Source organism: Pimephales promelas, chromosome 3 (genome assembly GCF_988280905.1).
Source record: "Pimephales promelas chromosome 3, fPimPro1.hap1.1, whole genome shotgun sequence".
Lineage (NCBI taxonomy): Eukaryota > Metazoa > Chordata > Actinopteri > Cypriniformes > Leuciscidae > Pimephales > Pimephales promelas.
In genome coordinates, this window is record NC_142771.1 from 8,083,260 (window position 1) to 8,109,379 (window position 26,120).

General features: G+C 37.7%; 1 protein-coding gene across 1 annotated transcript; it reads right to left on the minus strand.

Annotated features, from left to right (window-relative positions):
* Nucleotides 1-466: 466 nt before the first annotated feature.
* sphk1 (sphingosine kinase 1) lies at nt 467-24,227 on the minus strand. Its single transcript, XM_039667255.2, has 5 exons — nt 23,626-24,227; nt 13,018-13,167; nt 8,047-8,141; nt 7,866-7,981; nt 467-2,227 (listed from the first exon to the last, which is right to left on the minus strand). The coding sequence occupies exons 1-5, from the start codon at nt 24,089-24,091 to the stop codon at nt 1,522-1,524; spliced, it is 1,533 nt and encodes a 510-aa protein (XP_039523189.2). The 5' UTR covers nt 24,092-24,227; the 3' UTR covers nt 467-1,521.
* Between the last annotated feature and the right edge of the window lie 1,893 nt (nt 24,228-26,120).

The window sequence follows — 26,120 nt, forward strand, 5'->3', positions numbered from 1 at the left end:
CCTCACCCCAAAAACAGAAGAAATTATAACACTTACACTTGCTAAAGTTCATTTTTAGATTTTAAAATGAATAAATAAACATGTTAATAACTTTGCTGTAAAAAATTCAATGACAATGTGCAGTTAAATGTTCATAAAATAATATCAGAAAGTAAAAAAATGTTAATGGTTGTCTTAATTTTCTAAATGCAAAATATTATTTATTTATTTAGATTATTTCGAAATTTGACCTGGCCACGTATAATTAATGAATTAAATTAATAACATAATCTTCATTTTCTAAATGCAAAATATTATTTATTAATTTATTTAGATATTGGCCACGTTTTCAGATGCACAAGCATCAGAGATGACTTAAATTAAATATTTTATAGATATTTTAAGATTAGATGTGGATATTTTGTATTGCATAGTTTTGCATAAGAAGAAGTGGATCTTTTGCATTGGTCATTTTTGCAATAAAAAAATCAGGGCTTTAATAAGTTTAACAATCATGAAAACGATGTCACAATGTAAAAACAGTCCATTTTCTTGATGCAAAACATAATTTCATTACATTTTTGGGGTGAAGTGTGACCTGGAAATGTCTTCAGATGCTCACATTTCACCCTAAATATAAAAAGAAAGAAAGAAAAAGTATGTTTTTACATAAAGAAAATGAAGCTTATATTTTTTTTAGATAAATGCATTTTACACTCTGCAGTTTTGTGAGAAAATTTAAATTTAATTAACTTCCATGTACACAGTGTAAAAACAGTCCATTTTCTTAACCCTAAAACCGTATTCTGGACAAATTGTGGGCAAAATAGTTTTGATTTATTTTTAAAAAATACTTCCCTTGATCTGAGCGGTACAAGACTTGGCTACTTTTCCTAAGTTTGCCTCCTGAAAACACACAATTTTTTTTGACATTTTTTTTTTTAATTCTACAATGTTAAGTGAGTGAAAAAAAACTCCTTAATCTTGTATTTGGGTCAAAAATGGGCACCCACAGAAATGAATGGGAAAAAAGGCAAAATAAGACACCAGGTGACAGCAAAGTCAATTCATCTTTAGGTTTAAGCTCTAAGAACTTATTGGAATGATATTTTAATGTACTTAAAACTTAAAAAAAAAAAACCATAAAAATAAGCATAATTTACATAGTAAATATAGTACTTTTTGAAATAAATAAATTCAAAAATACCCCCAAAATAAAAAATAAAAAACACCATAAATGGATAGACCAAACTTTATCGAAGACAGTGCTATAACATTTATAATAAATAAAAATTAGGATCACACCTGAGTCCTCTGTGCCCACATTTGTCCACAATTACAGGATTAAGGGCTATAAAGTGAATACAGTTTGAAGGCTACTAAGAAACAGTAATTTCTTTTTGATTTTGGGGTGAAATGTGACCTGGCCATGTTTACATGAGATTCCCCCAAAGTTACAATTCATTTAGTAAAAGAAAGTTCAAAGAATTTCAAGTTTCGGGGTCGGGATTGTGCTTTAATAACAGCGCTGTAGTTGAGAGGTCACGTGGAGATGAGTCGGGCCGCCCCCCGGTGTACCTGTGCCTGAACGGGTCCGTACTCAACCCGCTCCCCGTCCACCGTCATCAAGCCGGCCGGGCTCAGCGGCTCCAGCCTCAGCGCTCGCGCCCGCCGGTACACCAGGTGTGGGCAGCCGAGGTCCAGGTGCGTCCCGCTCTGCATGGCGCGGAAGAGTCTCAGCAGGGCGGCCCGGGAGATCCCCGCCGTCACGTAGAACAGGTGCATCGTCCCGTCATCGGAGCGGGCGTCAGGAGCCGCCATCAGATCCTCGCTCAGATGCGACTGGAACATGGCGAGCACCAGCACGAACTCGCGCTCCTCCACGAGGGTCCAGTCTTGCGGGACGGGCTGGTCGAGCGGGACCAGCAGGTGGTCGATAAGCTTGTTTTCGTCGGAGTGTGTTTCCGGCTGGTTTTCGGCGGGAAGGAAGGCTAGTTTCCCCTGGTAGACCCGTAGGGACGCCAGGCGCACCAGCGTTCCCACGAGGAAGCGCAGATCTCCGATCTGCCGAAACTGCTCGCTCTCGATGTCCACGTCGGCCACGAAGCCCCAGGCCAGCGAGAGGAAGGAGAAGAGGCGCGCGCCGGAGGACAGGCGGATGGAGATCAGGTCGAGCGCTGAGGTCTGGCCTTTACACAGCTGGAAGCCACAGCTGGTCAGCAGATCCTCGCCACTCACCGGAGACGCACTACAGAACACATCACTGTTCAATCAGACCCGTAACACTATCAGAGGTCAGTGTTGTTAATGTGTAGAATTCATGTTCTAGGATCAGAAAATTAAACATGCATAATTTCAAAAACAGCTAATGAGCCAATTAGTATCAACGATCCCCTGTGAGACTTATTTTAGTATTGCCTATATCAGGGTGTCTATTAGAGCCCGACCGAAAAAGGATTTTGAAGGCCGATACCGTTTTAAAATCCGATATATCGGCCGATATTTTTTTTTTCCACAAACGCGCAACAAAACATTAACAGATTTCCCTAACATTAGTTATGTGTAGTTATTTATGAGTTTTAACTAAAATAATATGATAATGCATTTTAAAAAGAAACTTTTCAAATAAAACAGAAACAAGTCTGCAACGCACACTTGGCATCGTTGGATTTCGCACGCGTGTAAAAGAAAAGCTTTTATGCACAAGATGTGTGGCATGTTACCAACAGGGACGGTGTAGAGAGCCCTCTGGTGGACAAACTATACAACTCCAACACTCATGAAATGGTTGAAGCATGTTTTGTTTTTGTTTTTATTTTATTTTTGAAATATTCATTTATCGGCCATTATACCTGCCGATACCGATAGATTGGAAAATGTTTAATATCGGCCGATAAATCGGTCTATCTACACTGAGTTCAACTATGCCGCCTTGTTGGCTCAGGCAATTTACACTAAACGCCCGAACGAGCTTCAGAAAAGACTGACCGTCATCATTTTTTGGTGTGGACGCAAATATAGTTATCGTTATAGTCATCGTTATTGGTGTGAACTGCCCTTAACTCGCTCGAGACTGGTTGTATCCGCCACTTTTATAAGTATAAATAGCATTTGCAACTAAAAATACTGCTATTTTTACAGTGTAAATAGAATCTGTAATTATTTTCACTGTGTAAATAAAATATTGGTAAGAAAATACCGCTATTTTCACTTAGAAATATAAATGTAAAATTAAATACATAAATGTAAATAGAATATATTGCTGTTTGCACTTAGAGCAAATAGCCTCTTCATATTCATACAGCCTACTTAATTTTTAAATAACTTTTCAGTTTTAATTTCAGTTTTAGTAATTTTGTTGTGTGATATTTCTATTTAGTTTTCATTTCATTTTATCTTAGTCACTTTTAAATGGGTATTTTTTTAAGTTTAAGATTTTTTTTTATCTAATAATGTACAATTATTAGATATATATGAAGAGTTCAGATGCAAAAGCCTCTAAGTGCCATTTGAAATTTTCTTCTAGAATGATCATTTTTATCAAGTTTGTATATATTTAAGTTCAGTGATTTCACTTAAATGGCAATGATAATGACCTATTAATTGTTAATTACTGAACTTAAATATACAAGTTTGATAAAAATCATCATTAAAGAAGAAAATTTCAAATGGCATTTAGAGGCTTTTGCATCTGAACTCTTCATATCTAATAATTTTACAGTTTTTAATAGTTCTAGTTAACTATAACAGTAAACTTAACACATACATTTTTATGATTATGCAAATATTGATATAAAACAGCATACTTTTACAAAAAAGTCAATCGAACATTATAATATTAGTGTATGTCAAAACATTCCCCATAACAGTTATTTTAGCATGTTTATAGGCTACATGGAGCTATTGTAGGCCTATTTATTAATAGTATTCATTCATAATAATTTTTTATTTCAGTTTAGTAGTCAGTATAATGATAGTCTGCAGTCATCCGTCATGATTTATCACATTTATTTCTGTAGGACTTTCTATTTTAAAATATTACATGTTGAAATGAACACAGTTATTATTGACATATGCGCAGTTCTGATGTACTAATAAAAATGATCATGTATAGCAAAAATAGTGTGCTCATTTAATTAATCACCAATAGGTGGCGCTTGGCCTTTGATAACGAAAATAAATCAAAAGGCCAAACAAAAATGTGAGCGTGTGAATTGAGTCCTGATGAATGTCTGCGGTCTGGTTGATCTTCATGAATAGAAATGACTGTACTATAGTGAGGTTAGAGTCAGCGTTTGAGTATTTAACCTGTTATCACCGGCTTTATTCTCCTGAATCCAGCGATGATCAGCTCTCTGACTGGATGCAAGTCATTAATGCTTTCGTTTGTTTCGCTCTCTCAGCAGAGTCGAACTCTTATTCTTTTGTTGAAAGAGATGATGAGTTTAAACCCACAGAGATTCAGCTTTCTCACGTTGAGACACGAGGTTAATGACTGGAATAATAGGCTAGCTCTCGTCTCTGTAATGACTGCTTGCTTTGCAAACTTTAAATTGAATAGCAGAGCATCCTCCATCTGAACAAGCACGTAATGGCGATTACTAAACCAAATGAAGCTCTGTGTGAACACTGACCTAATGGTGCGTTCAAGTCATCTCATAAAGATCGGATTTACGAGATGAGCACACATGAACGCCACCACAATGTCATAAATACGAGTGGGAGCCCCGATCTTTTAAGCCCCGATCTTTATGAGTTGTCAGTGAGGAACATATATCAGATACCACAATACTTAAAGGCTTTTCTATTTAGAGCGCAGTAAGCTAATTGCATACACAGGATACGAAGGCATTATAATACACTATAACAATGCAATATGTAACGATAAAGCTTGCAGCGGCTTCATAAATGAATTGGCTTTATGCACAGCTGCACTACTTCCTGAACTTCAGCCAGCTCCTTTGTTTCCTGTCTTCCATTATTGGACAAACTGATTAATCCAGGTGTGTCTGATTATTGTTGTTGTGACTACTGAGGTCAGGCACACCTGGATTAATCAGTTTGTCCAATAATGGCAGACAGGAAACAAAGAGCTGGCTTAAGTTCAGGAAGTAGTGCAGCTGTGCATTAAGCACATTAAAGCTGCGAGCAACATTTAGCGGGGTTCAAGCATTTGAGGCCTTTAAGTACATACACATTCAAGACATTAAGTTTTAATTAGCAAGAATTTAACCACTGACATCGTAGATGGAAAAGACCATTACAGCCAATACAGGCATTTTACATATGGTTTTCAAAGCTTTTTGACAGTTATAGCTCCACCTATGGTCCGATCTCCATAAAATTTTGCATGCTTGATTACTAATGGTGCGTTCTATTATAGTCAACGAACCGACTCGGACCTCGGATTTGACGTCACGTCCACACTTCAAGCGTTCTATTTGTTTTGCGCGTCCGAGTCGGAGAAAAAAATGGACGCCACCCGGAAAGCTGTTATAATGGTAGCACTGGCCGAGTACCAGGCACTTACATTAAAGAAAAACAAATATTTAGACTACACCTTATTAAAACGCAGCCATTTGAACTTGAAAATGTTCACTTTATTAATGTTTTTTATGTTAATCTTCTGTTAGCAACGCTAGCAACGTCAGTAATTGCACTCACAACAATCGATTCCCATTCCTACAGGGGACGCAGTAATACGAGTGATTATAACGTCATTTAAAATCCCAAAGCGGTTCAAAAACAATGAAAACAATTCATTCTTACAAGTCATAGGGCGCAGCCATCTTGAATTCCGAAACGGAATTCTTGTTCGGTGTCCTCACGGTGGTCCGACGTCCGAGAGGAGAAATCTGAGGAAAGGGGGCGTGTTGCTAGGCAACGTCTGTCGTCCGATTCGGATCTCCGAGACGGATGAATAATAGAACGCACCATAAGTTGTCACCAAACGTACCGCACAAGCCCTCAAAAGTGAAGCTAAAACGTCTTGATCGCCCCCCGGTGGCCGGTCCTAGTATCGGTCATAAACCCCGCCTCCCCATGTTATTCAAAGGGACGTGAGACCAACTAAACAATTAAATTACACTTCGCATATCCTTTATCCAAAGATAGTTTCTGTCATTTACTGTAGTTTCCATCACGTTGATGTAATTTCAAGTGTTCGTTTTTAAAATAAGTTTGTTTTTAGTTAGTTATGTGATGATAAAACGGTTCTCTGACATCATGATTGACAGGTTCTCTGAGCGAGGTAGTCACTGAAGCACCAGCGGACTTTTTTTAATAATGTTGATTATGTGGTTAGTAGTTGTATTTACCTTATTTTAACGAGGTTCTGCAATCAGCAGACAACATTGGAGAAGAACGAAGCAGACAGAGGACACTTAATGAAAGTGTGGGGCGTGTGCTTGCGTTAGATTCAGCGAGAATGAGGGCGCGGCCTTGGTTTCGCGGCTTTACTTCCTGCTCACGACTGCGCATGACTGGTCCCGAAACACGCAAGTGCGCAGACTCAAGTTCAAGATGTCAGCGTCATATCGAGACACTGGCGGCTTCAGTTCTCTCTGATGGAAAAGAGCGAAGAGGCGTCGTCCATCTTTTTTCACAGTCTATGGTTGTCGCATATGCCCACCGATTTTTGTGAAGTTCTGAGTTCGAGGCTTCGGAGTGTATTTTGCCACGCCCCTTTTCTAAATGACCCTGTTATAGCCATCCAAATGCAAAAGTTCAATTTTTTTTCGATAATATTGATCTAGAGAGTCCAGAGAATTGCCCTAGACTGGTGTTGTTCCGATCGGGCGGGAAAAAAAAAACAGGGACTAGTTCGCAAAAGTAGGTTTTGGACAAAATTCGACATAACAGAAAATTTTTGCTGCCTGAATCCAAATTGGAGATTGTGTCCTTCTTGAGCCAAGGATCACAGTGGTGTAAAAACCCTGAGTATTTGTCACCTGAACGCACCTGCCGTCGTAAACACTTCTGAGGAGGACTTGAACACCGTTAGATCATAATCTGATATCTGTGTTCACAGTCTCGCAGCTAAACGCCACCAATGGTCTCTACGATCAATTTAGGCTTACGATGCTTTTGGGAAACGCAGCCCTGATCTATAATTATGTTCTCAAAACGTACGCAAAAAACAACATTTTTAATGTGTTTCTGAAACGTTTTAGTTGGACGTTTAGTTGTCTAAACCTTTTTAAATGTTACTACTTCATATGCTAGATACTTGCTAGGTAGCCTTCTTGTTTCAGAACGTTTTTAAAACATTTAAATACTGGCCTTTTTTTAACAATCGAAGAAGAAACAGCAAACCACAGCTATCCAATCAATTCCCCACAAACAAAATCAAGCCCCGCCTACATTTGTTCTTGTTTGAGAAGCCACTTCACTCGGATATACTATATGTCACAATAGGGAAGAAAATACCAGCGCAACTTCTGTTTCATGGCGACATTTATATATAAATATTCTTAAACATTAAAATCTAATTCCATCTAATCTAATTATTAAATATATGCTTGTTTACAATTATTTGACCCTAGACCCTTTTATTCTATGTTTAGGCCCTATGTTTTATATACTTACATTCTATATATTTTTTATTTTATTTTATACATTATATGTAATCTATACACATGCAATCTAGATACACTGTTACATGGAATCTTTAGCAAATCTCAACATGAATATACATTTTTTCATATTATACATTATAATGCAGCATTTTAAATGGCTGGTTCATTTATTTATTTATTTATACACATTGGTATATCATTTTAACATAACTTGGCCATGCATTTAATGTTAGATTTCAGATTGAATGTGAAGGGTTTGTGGGCGGGTCTTGACCGCATGAATGAATCTGATTGGCTGTGAACGCTCACCGTGTGTAGTGATGGATGGAAGCAGCGAGTGCGTTTCCCGAACCTCCAGGCAGGATTCCCAGAGGAGTCTGGATGGCCTTTTCCCAATCCTGCCTCTCCATTAGACCGTTCACCACCTAAAACACACACTCATGAGCTGGATGGCCAACACACACCCACGGACACAAACAAACACACGCACCTCAAACAGCAGCCCGTCTCCAGACAGAATCACTAAAGCGTCCCACTGCGTCAGGTCGGCGTTCCTCGCCAGATCTCGAGCGTGATTCGGCCGCTCTGTATGGATCATACATCACAGTTCACTCCCATGAGTCAGATACTTCAGTTAATGCACTTCATGAGCAGATCCTCTCTGCTACATTAAACACGTCTATTAGACCTGACGCTTCTGCAGAGAGAGACATGCTTCACAAGGCAATCTTATTCTACTATCACTGACATACTGGTAGAGCTTTTATTCAGATTCTGAATCAATCAGATATTAAAGGGGACATATCATGCAAAATCCACTTTTTTAGCCCTTAAATACATTTTGTTGTATATTTGGAGTGTTTATAAGTACAGAAAAGATGAAATTATTCTCTTCAGGTGCTTCGTTTACATCTTTATATTCTGTTTTGGTCATATTTTTCAACCTGTTCAGATTTTTCTGTTGTCTATGACGTTTTTTGAGCAAGTGCGTCACCATATTTGCAACGGAACTGACAAATAAGGACATCGACTACCGGTCCAACACTTCCAGCAATCCGCCATTATTATTTCTTGCTCCGATATTGTAGTCCGAGTTCAATGATGCAGAAGTCACGAGAGGGCAAGTCAAAATGTTCAGTTGTTGGATGTAGTGACCTAAAGCACTTCAAGGATTCCCACTTCAACAACATATGCCAGTATAAAGAAGGGTTTGCTGATTGACTTCATCTGAATGAGGGGTCAATTCCTTCTATTTAGCTGCTGTGTTTTCTGATACTTTTCTAAACGGAAGTTATCATATCATTATTAATACAGATTTTTAGTGGTAAGATTAGACCGTAGTCATTTATCATTGTCAGTGTGCTTGTTTTCACAAGAGAAATAGTCGACTGTCACTAATAACACATCATAGTTAACTCTCATACCACTGCATCCATACGGAGACGGTGTTCTGCAGGTTCGTCGTCGTCTTTTTTAAATCGCTCGCTCTGGCTCGAATATGTAACGTTAAAGGCCATTGCACACCGAGCACGAAATATTCGTATGCGTATTTTCGTGTTCGTCAGCTTAAAAATTCGTCACGCATAGAAACCTTGCACACCGAGTCCGTTGCGTATTTCTTAAACCTTTGCGGGAAAAAACGCAAAAATACCAAATGGATTCGTCAAGCAGTGAGGATGATTTTTGTCCTCTCTCTTATTGAAAAGGGAAGAAAGAGAAAATATTACGTCCATCCAATCCTGAAATTGCGCCGAGAGGAAGGAGAGTTCCTTATCAAGGAGTTGCGAATTTATCCTGAGCGATTCAAAATTTACCTCAGAATGTCAGTGGGACAGTTCGATGCTTTGCTAGCGATCCTGGAGCCACATATTAAAAACAAGACCACCAATTTCCGTGAACCAATCGATTCTGAACGGAGACTGGCAGTGTGTCTGAAATGGACCAGGTATGGACACACACACACGGACAAACACACACCCGCGCGCGGCCCGTTGGAAGCGCTGGGCAGACAGAACAGCTAGGCTGTTATTATTGTGTATATATTGTGCCCAAATAATACATTAGTTATTGAATAGGCTGCTCAATCACACCTTATTCGATCCTAAATTTCAATCTGATTGAAAGGGGAGGTTTATTAATTTCATAATCCAATATAGAGTAGAGAACATAAACACTTGATCGAATTGAAAACCGAAACTGAAAGCACGCCGCATATATGCAATGATTTGACGACGAGCTCCCCCTGGCCCTGAATTGTCAAAAGACCTCTCAAAATGCTGGCTCTGGATGCGAAAAACGCAGAAAATCGAACCCGATCCGATTAATTTTATGACGGACGAAAGTTTCGGAGGCGGTGTGCAAGCGTGACTGACATAACGTGAGGTCGAATTTTTTTTTTAACGTGCGAAAATTTCGGATGCGAATTTCGGACTCGGTGTGCAATGGCCTTAAGGCTTGATGAACAAGTCTTCTGTTGTTGACAGTTTGTTAACGTGTGAATAAAAATGTTCTTTGAAGCTATAGTATATCGTATATCTCTAATCAAACTACAATAATGGCCGAACGCGGGGAGTTGAACTGACCGTGAACTCATCGACCTGGAGAGCGGGCGGGGAAAGACTCAACTCCTTCTTATTTAAAGGGGCCGCTTTGAAACGGGTTGCTCACAGATGCACATCAGAAAAGGGGCCTGTAGAGCTATAATAATGAGGAATTCAGACCCAAGCATTGCAGTTATGCTTTATATAGACCACACCGGTATGATTTATAAGTAAAAATGAATGACTTAAAAGCATGATATGTACCCTTTAAGGCTGCGTCCGAAATCATGCGTCCGTACAATGTGAGTAGGTACTATATTTAAATAAGAACGTACTTCACGACCGTTAAAAAAGTACGTTCTATATAGTCTGAATGAGTCCGGACATACTACATGCGCCATGTTGTTGTCGCGTGAAATACGCTGTCACAACAGTGTGAAAATTTAAAGAGCCCATTCCAGTGACTGCACCAACTTCGCGTTGTTTTTAGTTCTGCTTTCTGTTTTCATCTGCGTTTTTACGTTGTCCGACCCGACAATCAAGAGGAGGCGTCTGTCAGCTCCTCGCAAATCACACCTTTCGCGGAATTTCTCAAATAACATTTATTTACCTAATAAATTTGACCTCATAAAACACTCACACAACCCCTATAAACAATGACAGATGTTGATTTTTGCAAGGAAAAAGACATTTATTTGCTTGTGATATTACCACCGATAAATAAACATGAATGAATCAATAGAGATACGCATGTGTGACTGTGTTTATCTCCTAACGTTACAGCCGCGTCTCCGGTTTCCGCCATTTTCAGATATAAGGACAACAACTCCTCTCCCGTGGCATCATGGGATAGTAAAGTGTCCATCGTATGCGCACTTCAGAATCTTACTGTTTTTCCAATTCTAAGATTTCGGACATACTACTCTGCTCGCGTACTGTTTTTCGCATACTATATAGTAGGGAAGTATTCGTTTTCGGACGCAGCCTATATTTTCTGTTTTCATTTTAGTTGAAGTATTTATTAATTGCGTTTTTGCTATTTCTATTTAAAAAAACAAAACAAATTCTGTACATAGCATTCATTTTTTCAGACTTAGTTTTAGCTTCAGAAGAATTGTGTTTTCTAAAGAATGTAGAAAATCTAAAATATCTTTCCAATAGAGAGCCTAAGTCCCGCCCCTCCGCTTCCGGCTCATGGGACATTATTTCGGAAAAAATATATATGGTAGTCGATGGCGAGAGACAACTTATCTTTTTATTCCGTCTGAACTGTGCCCTGATTCCTGAATATGATGTTTGTCAATTTAAAAGATAATTCTAAAAGTGAAAAACGTCGCAGTTTGTCATAAAAGAGAAGAGTAACTTTTAGTTTTATGTGGAAATCGCTCTATGAACTACATCTCCCGGGAAGCGAAACAACGAGTGAGATCCGCTGCTCGTGTGTGTGCAAAACACTCAGGTACGACGGCGTAACGTTACGATTAAAACGTAAGACTGTAGAAACAATGACAGACATTAGCCTCAGTAAAGTTAGCTTCATTCATTGAGAGAAAATGTGCGCCTTTGGGGTTTGTAGTCTTTGTAATTACGTATTTTCACAGTCTTATACCTCAACGGTTTCACATCAAACTGGGAGTTTCTTTACTTTAAAATCTATCGACAAACATCATATGCGTAATTCAGGGCACAATTCAAACGAGATCAAAATATTTGTTTTCTCTCGCCATTGACTACCATTCAATATTTTTCCGAAATAAGGTCCCATGGTGGTCGACCGGAAGGGGAGGGACTTAGGCTCTCTATATTTTCTGTTTTCATTTTAGTTGAAGTATTTATTAATTGCGTTTTTGCTATTTCTATTTAAAAAAACAAAACAAATTCTATATATAGCATTTATTTTTTCAGACTTGGTTTTAGCTTCAGAAGAATTGTGTTTTCTAAAGAATGTAGAAAATCTAAAGTATCTTTCCAATTTTTGGGAGTTTGATTGACAGGCGATCCGACCAATCATAATCAGAGGAATCCGCCATTTTTTGTCCGCCAAAGCAGTCAGGAGAGTTAATGGATTAATGTTTAACGAGTGTACTGACGTCTTTCCACAGATGAAACAACATTCCTTCTGATGTCCATTCATGTTTATTTGATGCTATAAATGAACTAGTTGGAAGCAAGGAAGTAAAGATTCTATGAATGTTAAAGATTCTTTATGGAACCGTGGATTCCAATACGGAACTTTCATAATATCACTGTAAAAGTTGGAACACACAGGGCACAGAGAGACAAATCATGCACAACTAACACACACTGAACTTTGACTGATGGGTGTATAAATAGATCCATCAACAGCACACACACACACACACACACACACACACACGATCAGTCGCAGCATCGCTCAAACAGCTCTCTCTCTCTCTCTCTCTCACACACACAGTTTGACAGTGAAGCTCTTCATCTCTTGTCATTCTGCTGCTGTGTTGAGTGTTTTTCACTCATGTGTGATTAATAGTGTGTTTAATGTATAAGGCAACAAACTCTATGGATACAGGAGCTTGTATTTGAGTATATAGACTCTAAAGATGAAAAAAAAAAAACATACAAAACAACTTCAGCCCCAACAGATCAACCGCTGTCATTGTGGAGCCACAGATTGAGGAGCATTTTTTTAACTTGAAAAGCACGTCTGGTTTGATACCGACATCGACAGAACCAGAAGTTAGAGACAGCTCACACAAAAACGATCATTCCCTAATCATTCACTCAAATCGTTTAGAAAAAAGCACGTTATACTATGCGTAACATCATGAGGATGAGCTGAAACTCCCTGCTTGCTGCTGGTCATCTAATGCCATTCATCTACAAAATGAAATCAGTCTCTGTGTGTGTGTATGTGTGTGTGTGTGTGTGTGTGTGTGACACACCTGTGATGACGAGTGTGTGTGGTATATCTGCCTCAGTGAGCATCCGCTGAACATGGCCGTTATAGAGAGCCATCGCTTGGCCCCGCCCACTCTGAGGATTGACCAATACCATCACGCCACACGGGCGGCGGACCTCAGAGAACAACACACCTGAGAGAGAGAGAGAGAGAGAGAGAGAGAGAGAGAGAGAGATATGTAAAGACTCTGACAAACATTTACATTCACAATTAAAAATAAAATCACTGATCTGTTCTGTATCAAATTCGATTATAATGTAACACAAACATAATAATAAATAAATAAATAAATAAAATAAAACAATCATAAAATAAATAAAAAATACAATAATATTAATTATAAAATAAATAAAAAATATTATATATATATATATATATATATATATATATATATATATATATAATAGTGTATTATATAAAATATAATACAAAGAAATCATAGCAACCTGTGTAACAATAAAATAAAAATAATAATAAAAAAATATTATTTTTATTATGAAATATTGGGGACCGGACAGATATTAAAGGCTCTAGTAAATGACTGAACTGTGTGTGTGTGTGTGTGTGTACAGAATTAAACATTTCAAACATGTTTAACTGCACTGAAGCTGTTTTGAGTTCGAGACAAATATCCCACATATTTCTTTTTTACCATATTGAGTTCCTGAGCAAAAAAAAAAAATGTATAAAATAAATGTAAAATTTGATTTATTTTTAGATTATTTCATTTTCTTTTCACGCATTACAGTGATTTCTCAATCCGACTGTCCAGATAACTAATTTCCTCTTGCTCTCGGCCTGGCTGTTTTGACACCAGCAGGTTTTAATTGGCTGTTGAGAACATGATTTTGACCTCTGTTTAAGAGGTTTGTGTGTGTGACACACACCGTGAGAGTAAAGCGCTGCAGGGTTAGAGTCTGACGGCGAGTGTGTGTGCTTCACCGAGGAGGACATCATTACCCAGCCGGTTCAGCTGGACGGACCTGTTTCCCCGCGAGCGGTTTAAGTGTGGGACACCATGAATATGTTATTATTTTCAATAATATATTATTATTAAGGGCTGTGTCTCTGTTAAATCGCCCCTTATACCTTTAAAAAATTAATAAAACAAGCATTTAAATCTAATATTTTTTTAAAAATAAATACATATATAAATACAATAAAATATTACATTGTATATTGTTATTCCCAATAATAACAATAATACACTCAATTAAATGTATCTTAATTAAATCTTAATTAAACTTTCTATGCAGACAATAAGATCCTGAAAGTGTTCTGCAGGATTTCAGCGCATGTTCGGGGTTTAAACACTCTCCTTCACACACAGCTGTGATTAAATCCCTGTAACGCCCGACTTGCTGCATTAGCAAACAACCCGTCCCCTTCCTGTGGGCCGAGTCTCCGCCAGCGGGAGGCTGTTGAACCCGAGCCGCGTCCGTAACCCAGAGTCCTGTAATGAGCTCCTGCAGAAACCTGACGAACAACAGCGCTCTGTCACACACACACACACACCCGCTGCGCTCCTTCATATCAGTCAGTGATTAACATGCACTCAGCAGCTTCACACATAATTAGCACTCGAGTCTCTGACTGAAATTAAAGCGCTTCAGCATCACATCTCAACTTAAAGCCCTAAAGTTCATAATGTAATCATGGGTGTTCTGGGGGTTAAATGTGATTTCTCTGAAGGATTTGCTGCAGATCTGAACTTTCTTGCGTAAAGTTGTAAAGTTTAAACTGAAGTAATGGTTTAACATCCAAAACCAAAGAACAAAAAAAGCATGTTTGCGATTCTACAAATATGCTTCTCTTTTTACTGCTAGAGAGAAAGAGGTGTGTGTGTGTGTGTGTGTGTGTGTGTGTGTGTGTTTCACTTCTCACGCTGGTAAAGCTCTCAGAATCACAGCTGCTGAACTGTGAACATATGGTGAGATACGGAGGGGTGTGTGTGTGTATGATTACACACCTCTGTTGTGATGTGTAATGTGTGTCACTAGAAACGCCTGAAACTATTCAAACACAAGCATTCAGAAACTCTCTGAATCTCACTAAACCTGTCAGGAACACGTCCAGGTCATATTTCAGCACACACACACACACACAGTCAGAAGCGTTCCCTGGTGTGCACCGCAACCTTATTCCCATCAGCGAAACACTACTCGACCACAAGTGACAGTAACGACTAATATATAGTCAATTAAAGGGTTAGTTCACCCAAAAATGAAAATTCTGTCAGTATTTACTCACCCTCATGTTGTTCCAACCCCGTAAGACCTTCGTTCATCTTCGCAACACAAATTAAGATATTTAAGATATTAAGATCGCTCCTGCATACAGTCCATAGGCTTCTTGAGCCTGGCTCTGGCTCTTGCTGTCCCCGAAAAGTCATTAAAGACATCGTTAAAATAGTCCAAGTGACTACAGGGGCTCAATCTTAAGTTTATCAAACGACGAGAACACTTTTGTGTGCAAAAAAACAACAAAAATAACGACTTTATTTCAACTATTCACTTCCTTCTCTATGGGCCTGTAGTCAGTTAACGTAACGTAGTGTGATTGCGAAAAGCTACGTCACACGTAGGCTCGCTATTGGCCGACGCTGGTCATGTGTGTGTGATGCGTGTGACGTACAATAACAGAAGCTTACGCTATTAAACTAGTAACCTGACTCGCGCAGAGGGAGAAATAAACGAATAGTTGAAATAAAGTCGTTATTTTTGTTGTTTTTTTGCGCACAAAAAGTGTTCTCGTCGTTTGATAAACTTAAGATTGAGCCCCTGTAGTCACTTGGACTATTTTAACGATGTCTTTAATGACTTTTTCGAGGACAGCAAGAGTCATTCCCTCAAGAAGCCTATGGACTGTATGCAGGAGTGATCTTAATATCTTAAATATCTTAATTTGTGTTCCGAAGATGAACGAAGGTCTTACGGGGTTGGAACAACATGAGGGTGAGTAAATACTGACAGAATTTTCATTTTTGGGTGAACTAACCCTTTAACCTCTGTTATACAATGATGATGTCAGATGATAAAGATGATATATGAAAAGATAAAGCGTTCAGTCACATTGTAAAAGCAGCTGTATGTGTAACATGTTCTTCGCGTGTGCTTGCGTGTCTTTGTGTGATGAATCTGTTCATTCATTCATCTTTCAGTGGCTTAAACGACTTTCTTTAGAGAGAACGAGTGCCAGAGTTATAGAAAAATGAAGCAAGAAGGCCATTCTTTGTGTTCAAGTCTTGATCCAACATAAATCATCATCTGAGAACTCCTGAAAAGGCATTTATCATGAATTACTGCCTTCTGAGAGCTGCATAATGCAGAGAGCTTCAACTACACTGACGCTCATAATTAAAGCCTCAGGATCAGAGACATGCAGACCAAAGCTCGTTAGTCAAATCAATATTTCAATATTAATTTTGTTGGATATAATTACGCATTATAGATGCATGTCATGCTTATGTGTGTGTGCGTTGAATGCATAATTGAGCTGCACAAATCAGAGTGTCAGCAAAAAAAGCACCACAAAACACTAAAAAACGTCCTTTACATTCAAATAAAAATGTATTAAAAATTATTGAAATAATAAATAATCAGATATAAATACATTTTAACCCTTGTGCTGCATTAGATTTTTAACACCGTTGAGTGCATTAAGGACCAAAAATGGCCACATATTAAACATTGCCTAAAATATTATATATTATTATTATTTTCCACTTTTACCAAGTTAAATCTTTTAACCAGCATCATAACTACCAAAAATGTATTCAATTTCAGGATTTTAACCCTTTAATTACCAGTTTTGTTTGCGAAACCATCGATTTGTATAAGAGGAAAAAACACAAAAATTCAATTATTTTCAATAAACTAAATGCAAAGAGAAAACTTTAGATTTGGATTATCACAGTCCCACTTTGCAAAAAATCCCACTTGGCGCGTTAGAGACCAAAAATGGCCACCTATTAAACATTGCCTATTGCCTAAAATAAGGTGCATTTCCACCCATAGGGAATACATATGTAGTGACGTCATCTGGTGGAATACACTATATAATGCAAATATAATGCTTTTGCTTCAAAATGAAAGGATGTTTGTGCAAAAATCACGTTTCATGTATTACTGACAGCCTCAGATTTAAACACCGTTTTAATGGGTTTCAATGGGCCATTTTTGGTCTTTATGGTGCTGAGTGTTACTATTTGATCTACACAGTGTGTGTTATACATATTTTGCAAAATGGGATCACATTTTTAACATGTATCCAAAAAGTCACAATTTTGCCAAATTTCATACCGTTTGCATTAAAACAGCCAAAATGGTCAAAGAAATTAAACTGCAAAAGACCAACAATGTCCCTAATGCAGCATAAGGGTTAAAGGTAAATTAAAAAATATAAAACATTTTAAATATAAAATATGAATCAAATAAAATAATTAAACAATAATAATCTATTTTTGGCAGTCATAGTATACAACACAACACAAACAACACAATCTGTTAGTGTGATTTTATCACATTAATCTGTTTTTAGGCACATGGTATTCCTGCATCACAGCGGTGGATTGGTGACAAGTGAACGGATGGGTGGAGTGTGTTTTGGCTGAGGGGCTCGCGGGTGTCTGATCGGAAGCGGCCTGACAGCATCATGCCACATAGCTGAAAGATCAAGGGGTCAAAGGTCACCCAGACGAAACACTAGAGAACCCTTCAGGCTTTCACAGAAGGAGATATAGATCCACACACACACAAAGTGCACGTGTGCCTGTGGGAATGCCATGAGAGTCAGGCTTCAGTATTCACCATCTCTCTCTCTCTCTCTCTCTCTCTCTCTCTCTCTCTCTCTCTCTCTCTCTCTCTCTCTCTCTCTCTCTCTCTCTCTGCATTAATTCAGCGCTAAAGAAATTCTCCTGAGTTCTGCATGACTGTAAATCATTAGAGGCTCCATCTGATTTCCTTCTGAAATGACTGAATGTGAAAAGCCTTGGATGTGATGTTTAAATGGCATGGAATATTTCATTTGGTTCATACATGTTATGGGTCTATGACTGTACTAATTATTTTACACTGTTAATCACAGAATATACAGTTCTGCTCATGGATATCTAGCATAGGCTAATTTATATTGTTACATGAGGTTTCTGTTTCACCTGTGTTAGTATTTGGTTCCTTTGTTTCCTAGTTGTCATGGTTTCTAGAATGTTCTTGTTTGTTGTCATAGCAACCCTTTGTTTAATTGATTTGCTCCACCTAATCCTTGGTTAGCTCGTGTTACTGTGTGTTTATAGAGTGCCGAATAGGGGTGTAATGATACCCTCATGTCACGATTCGATACATATCACGATACTGAACTCACGATACGATACTATTGCAATATTCGAAGAGAAATAATAACAATGTTCATGATTCTGAAGCTGAAAATACAGAATTATTTTAGATAAATATTCTTGCACTTTATATATTTAAAATAATGTTGGACACTTTTTACTGGTCAAGTTACTTGTAAGTCATTTGGCATTATCAGGACCCACAAATATTCCCCCATTGAATTATACATTATAATCAACAGTATATATAGTAGTTTCATGTAGTACTGACACTAAACATTTTGTGAGAATTTTCTCTCACACAGTAATTTTTATTTTGGGGCACTATCCACGATACATATTGTTGTATTTTTGTATTGCGATATATTGTGGCACGATATATTGTTACGCCCCTAGTGCCGAAGTTACGACATCACTCTAGGCCAAAACGCGGAAGTGAGTTAGCATTTTAGCTCTCCCGGTTCTCTCGCTCTAAAGCCTATGGGATTTTTGAACGGGTTTTTGCTAAATCGCCTGAAACAAGGTCTGTGGAGAACAAAGCCTCATCTTCACGTTTTGATCTATAACATAGAACACACAGTTATAACCTGCTTGAGGTTTTTTACATTTTATAGGCTTCAAAATGTATAAATTTTGGATTAACTTGTATTGATTATCTTGATAGACAAAACGTGTAAGGGTCACAACTCTTTGTTGACCACAGATCTTATTTTTTGCAATTTTTCAAAAGTCTATTGAGAAAATGTATTGCTTTTCGATCGAGGGAACCCATGCGTCGCTAGCTTCCGAGTCGTCCTACAAGGTGACGTCATCACTTCGGCACTCATTCTTTGTCCGTTCTCGTCGCTGTATAGTTTGGTTGTTTTCTCCTGCATACTCCTGGTTTTCTGTCCTCTAGTGTGTTTATTATATTGCTTGAGTTGTTAATAAATATGACTGTTGCGATTAGATCCGGTGTCAGCTCTTCCTTTGCTGCAGCCTGATTGTGACAGTTATGAGGTGACTCAAATATATTTCTTAAAGTATCTGTTTGATGTTAGTGACCTGGCAAATCCATTTTTTTTCATCCTCAAAAGCATTCGTTGTATCGACCTGCTATCTCATTAACAGACTGTTGCATAAAATCATCCATTTAGATTGGCGATCAGCAGATCATATTTCCAGTTTAGTGTGTGTGTTATGGATCAGACAGTTAGTGAGTGGAGAATGGAAAATGGATCACAATTTTTTACTTTTTGATGCAAAAAAGACATTAGTGGACCTACGATGATTAAATAATGCACCATGTGACCGCTTTAAAATTCTTCAATACCCCCACCCACTGATTACTGTAAACTTCGAGCACAAACAGCACAACTAACTAAACAGATTCTCTTTACACTGCCGTCATCCGTCGTCAAGATTCTCACGAGAGTGTCTCGGGGCATCTCGGCTTTCAGAAAGAATAAGAAATGAATCACGTTTCACCATTATTTTCTGCTTCATAATACAAAGCTGGACATTTTCACATGTGACAGTTCTGTGCCATACAGTGGAGGCTCATTTAAAATACATGTATTCTGTTAAATAGTGTATTATCGTCTGCTCGAGATCACACATGCTGAAACAAGCTCATCAATTAAACATGTGAATGCAGAGTGACTGAGCCAGTGAGTAGTGATGCCACGCTGTGCCCGCAGCACACACACACACACACTGAACATGCCACTATCTGAAAGCTTCAAACTGATGATAAGTGTGTTTTATAGGATAGTCAGATGGCCTCTAATGTGTCAGTTTAATGCTCAGAGTCGACCGCCTAGGAAGCATGTATTTATTTATACTGTACACGAGTAAGTATGTATCACTACGGCAGCATTAATTTGATAAAAACTACAGTAAAATCAGCAATATTGTGAAATATTATTACAATTTAAAATAGCTGTTTTCTATGGAAGCTTGTTTCTGCCACAGAATGAAAAATTAAAAAGGTAATTGTGACTTTTTATCTCACAATTCTGACTTTATTTCTCAAAATTGCGTGTTATAAAGTCAGAATTGTGAGATATAAACTATTCTGGGGGAAAAAAAGTTAATCTTTTTTTTCCCAAAGAATTGGCCTGATAACTCGCAATTGCGAGTTTATGTCTCACAATTTTGAGATAAGGTGTCAGAATCTCGAGATATAAACTCGCAGTTATGTGTTATAAAGTCAGAATTGCGAGATGTAAATTCGCAATTGCGAGAAAAAAAGTCCGAATTGTGACATAAAAAGTCGCAATTCTGTCTTTTTTCTCACGATTGCGACTATATCTCTGAATTGTGACTTTTTTTTCGCAATTGCGACTTAATTTCTCAGAATTGCAACTTTATATCTTGTAATTGCGACTTAATTTCTCAGAATTGCAACTTTATATTTTGTAATTGCGACTTAATTTCTCAGAATTGCAACTTTATATCTTGTAATTGCGACTTAATTTCTCAGAATTGCGACTTTATATCTCACAATTATGACTTTATTTCTCAGAATTGCGACTTTATATCTCACAATTACGACTTTATTTCTCAGAATTGCGACTTTATATCTCGAAATTGCGACTTTATTTCTCAGAATTGCGACTTTATATCTCGAAATTGCGACTTTATTTCTCAGAATTGCGACTTTTTATCTCGCAATTGCGACTTTATTTCTCAGAATTGCGACTTTATATCTCGCAATTGCGACTTTATTTCTCAGAATTGCGACTTTATATCTCGCAATTGCGACTTTATTTCTCAGAATTGCAACTTTATATATTGCAATTGCGACTTTATTTCTCAGAATTGCGACTATTTCTCACAATTCTGACTTCATATCTCGCAATTGTGAAATAACGTCGCAATTATTTAAAAAAAAAATTATTCAGTGGCGAAAACAAGCTTCCATAGTTTTCTATGTGAATATATTGAAAAATGTAATTTATTTAAGCTGAATTATCAGCATCTTTACTCCAGTCTTCAGTGTCACATGATCCTTCAGAAATCACTCTAATATGATGATTTAATGATCAAGAAACATTTGTGAACAATGTTGAAAACAGTTGCTGCTTGATATTTTTGTGCATATTGTGATGCATTTTTTTCAGAATTGTTTGATTAATATATAGTTCATTTGATTAAATATTTCTAATTAATAGATAATACATGTACATCTCACAAACGTTGGCAAATCTATCATCCTGGAAAGTAAGAGTGCTAATAAAAATAATAATAAATAATAAATAAAAGTAATTTGTTTGACACGCAGAACTTCAATATTTATTTATAATATCTAGAATGCTGATATCAGCGTCTTTACTTTTGCTTTAATTTGTATAAATACCGCTGGCTTGCATGAGCTGCAGAAATACTAGAGCTACATAGAAATCCAGAGATAACAAGCATCATAAATATGCACATACGCACATGAATATGCATTGTTATGAATTCTTTGATGTTTTTTTGCTGCGAGGTGTTATTTGATTTGGCTTATTCTTTTCATTCCTGAGTTCGAATGAGGAGAAAAACCGTAGAGTAACCATGAGAACAGAATCATCATATCGTGTGTGAACGGGATCTGACTAAACTCACAGGAATAGTCCGTCCTATTTTCAAGTGCTCAAACATTTAAACAGCTGAATTGTTAAATCCACGGCATAATTACAGTATCTATTGCCTAAATCATGCCAGAACCTTTTTCAATGTGCATTAAACAACAGCCTACAGAAAATATTAGTGGTATTTGCTCATCCAAAACTTGATATCTGCGTCTGATCAGTTAGTAAAGTAACAGCACAACAACACACTTGATATAAGGAATGACTTAAACACCACAGGATAGACTTTGATACTTATGAGCAATAAAAGTGATGCAAACTTTGATTAACCCTATAAAGCCTACTGTATGATATTTGATGCACATATTTATAAGGCCTTTAAATGATCAGCATGTCTGATTAATAGTTTAGACTTTATTAAAAGACATTTAAACGTTGTTGTACAAACGTTCACCTTCAGCTCGTGCTTCAAGTGTCTTTCTGCTGTTAAATCTGCACTGATTTTTAAAGTAAACATAAAAGCAACTTTTTTATTGTTAGTAATATTTCAAGATGTGCCCTTAAGCAACTTAAATTTGATTCATCACTTTTTGTAGAAAAAACAAATAAGGTTTATTAGTTCCTCTGTCAATCATCATTGTATTGCATTGTATTATAGTGATTTAAAACTAGAGCTTTGATCATAAAACAAAGTAAATATCATCTTACTAAGACCTACTATTGATTATTGAGGAGATCCCCCCCCCTCTATGTGAAGCGCTTTGAGTGTCCAGAAAAGCGCTATATAAATGTAATGAATTATTATTATTATTATTGACGACTAATATTTATATGCATTTTTTTGTTGGTTTCTATACTGTTAAAGATCTCACTGATTTACCACATCAATATCAGAACCTACATAACTACATAAAATTGGCTTTTTTCCTCCTCAAATATCTATTCTAACACCTGATGTGATTTTTTTAAAGGCTCAATAAACTGTAATAGATAGATATGCCATGGCTTTGCAGGGTTAAACCCCCTCAGTGTTGGACAGATGGAGATGGACGTGTCCCATATGAAGCCCCTCATGTCCTCTCAGCATCTCGTCACAATCTCAGCATCAGTTATTCCTGTTCATCATCAGCAAACGAACTCAATCTTACCACAAGATCATATATCTATCTATATATCTATATCAGATGTTGTTTTGGCTTTAGAGCCTACCTAACCATTCATGATCAGATCTAATAACCAGAAGTAAACCTACCAGATGAATAGCAGTAATAACCGTCACCCAGCAGGTCAAACTGGTTCAGGATGTGATCATATGTCACATGCCTCGTCCTGGCAAACCGCCACACATTATCTTCACACGTTAAACAGGTGAAACCACATGTAGGCATGACAGCCAAATATTTACCATAGTTTTCAATGATTGCCACTGGCTCCTATTTGCATTGTATAGGCTATGTACTGTTATGTTTACTACAAGTACATTGGCAACATACTGAATGACTTTCATGTACTATTGTATTTACAAGAACTTCAAAACATACTATAATGGTATCATCAAGATATAGGCTATGCCCAAACCCATTAAGAGTTGTGTATAATGTTTGTTGATGTTATTGTTACAAAGTTTTACTCTTTAAAATCCTCTATAATGAGTGAAAACGAGGTTAACTTTGGTGTTTCGCTCTTCGATAAGTTAGTTTCTTACCGTGCGTGTTTCCCGTGCGGCGCGCGGTGTTGTTTCTGATGGCGCGCGCCCACCGTTCCGCCTCGCGCAGATTCACGTCTTCCTCCTCCTCCTCCTCATCGTTATTGTCCTCCGTATTGAGTACGGGCCGAAATCGACGCTCGTCTCTCTGGCGAACCGGACTTGAAGACATCCACCGGCGCCGGTACGGGTAGAAATACGCGCACAGATACGCGCCCTGGTCCTCGCGCTCGCCCCGGTGCGCGCGGCTCCCCAGGCAGTCGCGCAGGTCCAGGTGCTCGGATGAGGATGATGTTGATGGTGGTGGTGGGGACGGGGGGTTGATCCTCTGGACCGTGAGGCAGCTGTCCGACAGACTCAGCGCGTACGTGAACCGCCCGGTGTCCGTGTCCGTGAACACCCCGTGCATGAGCGCATCCGCGGCGGGCCCGTTCTGATACTGACGCGACGCGTCCGGTTCATCCATCCCGCGACGGGACGGTGCTGCAGTGAGTGCCGTGGGACGCTGTTTAAACACGTGCGCGTGTGTGTGTGCGCGCGCGAGAGAGAGTTCACATATCTCTCCCTAGTGACAGAAAACCGGCATGACATTAAAATATCGGAGGCAAAGGGCGTGACCGTGACAGTCTGAAGAACACACACAGATCTGATGAACACACAAACACACACCCCGTCACCAAAAAAGTGCTGAGATTGTGACAGTGATTTCGATAGAAGTCTACTGTGGTGGCCATAAAAAAACGTAGGCTATATTACCGTGGTAACATTCAAAAAATCACAATAGACCTAAAAACAATAAAAGATTAAAAAAAAACTTAAATATGAAATAGAAATAAAATGAAAACTTAACTCAATAAACTTATTTATTTTTATTTCGTTTATTTGAACTAAAAGTAGCCTAAAAAATTTCAACTAACAACAACAACAACAACAAAACGTGATTTTTAATAATTGATCTATAGGCTAATCAAAGTGTCCTATAACAGTACAGCAATGATAGCTAAAATAACACTCACGCATATATAGCTATATGTGTGTGTGTGTGTGTGTGTGTGTGTGTGTGTGTGTGTGTGTGTGTGTGTGTGTGTGTGTGTGTGTGTGTGTGTGTTTTAGTAAAAATGGCACCTATCCAAAGAGATATTTACAAAAAAAAAAAAATGTTGCATGCATAAACCACATTATTACCACAGTAAGCAAAATATATGGGCCTATATAAAGTTAAAGAAACTTCCCATTAAACTCCATTGACTGCTCTGGTCTATAGTGAACTGTAGAGTTACGATATAGAAAGAGAGAAGAACAACTATGAACCTGATGATATTTATGTAAAATACTTTGTCCTCCTGAGAACAGTTAAACCTTCAGCTGAAATCTCGTAGTCCCTGAATGTCATGAGTGTTTGATGGTGATGTTCACCTGTTACCCCACAGATGTCATTAAATGAGGTGTTTGAAACTCAAACCACTGCTGGAGAAAACCATCATTAGTGTAATTGAACATCAGACTAAAACCTCTAAATAATAGAAGACAGTTTCCCCTGGTTGTCTCCGGACGTTTTGTAAGAAACTATTCTTCCTTATGCTTCAGTCTGGGATATTTGTCAGCATATTGCATTTATCATCATTACCGTAAAAACAATTGTTTGGAAAAGAAATCTGTGCATCAAAACAAGGTGTAACCTTTAGTGTCAATTCAATCAAATTGACCTAGACGTTGTGTTAATTAGATTTAATATATACCTTGTAACCAATCAGGTGGTGTTTCTGACGTCACAAACTACCTTGTAACCAATCAGATTGAGTTACATTCAAGCTATTTTAAGGCATGAAGAATTTTTTTTCAAGGGAAAAACGTTTAAATGTGTCATTTTGGTGATCAAAGATGAGTTTTAAGGGATACAATTATTGACTACAATAAATAATCACTGTTTTTTTTATCAGTTTGTGTGTAGCTGCATTTTTAGTGGTGAATCAATTCTAAAACATTATAAAACACATTTTTAGAATTTTAAATTTAAATGATACAATCACAATTAAATTGCAGTAATATTTATGATTGTTAAAATGTCCATTAATTGCGTTGATTGACCTTTATTTTGTAAAATGCTTTTCTTTCCCAGCGGGCATTGTGGTTTTCACATTTTAAATGCTTTAATAATGCCTTCTTAGGGCAATTAAATGGGAAAAATTAATGACGCTGTACGGGATTGTTCGATTTTTACACACTTTTTGTTATTCTAGACCCCTAGTCTGCACCTTTTAACCTTCCAAAACTCAAGGCGAAGCCTGTTATGCTAGTGATGGGGAGTCGACTCTCAAATAGCCTGTCGGAATTGGTCGGAATCTGTCGGAATCGACTCCAGGACAGGAATCGAAAGTATGGATTCTGTATTTTTATTTTATTTATTTATTTATTTATCTATCTATCTATTTATTTAAGACGTGAGGTGTGTTCGTGTTATTTTTTTTTCCAGTCTATGCATGGTTCTTGGTTCG

Coding starts and splice junctions, on each gene's coding strand:
- sphk1 (XM_039667255.2), bottom strand. CDS start 24,091: ATGGATGAACCGGACGCGTCGCGTCAGTATCAGAACGGGCCCGCCGCG. Junction 13,168..23,625: donor CCGCACGGGAAACACGCACG/GTAAGAAACTAA, acceptor TCTCTCTCTCAG/GTGTGTTGTTCTCTGAGGTC. Junction 2,228..7,865: donor TCCATCCATCACTACACACG/GTGAGCGTTCAC, acceptor TGTGTTCTGTAG/TGCGTCTCCGGTGAGTGGCG.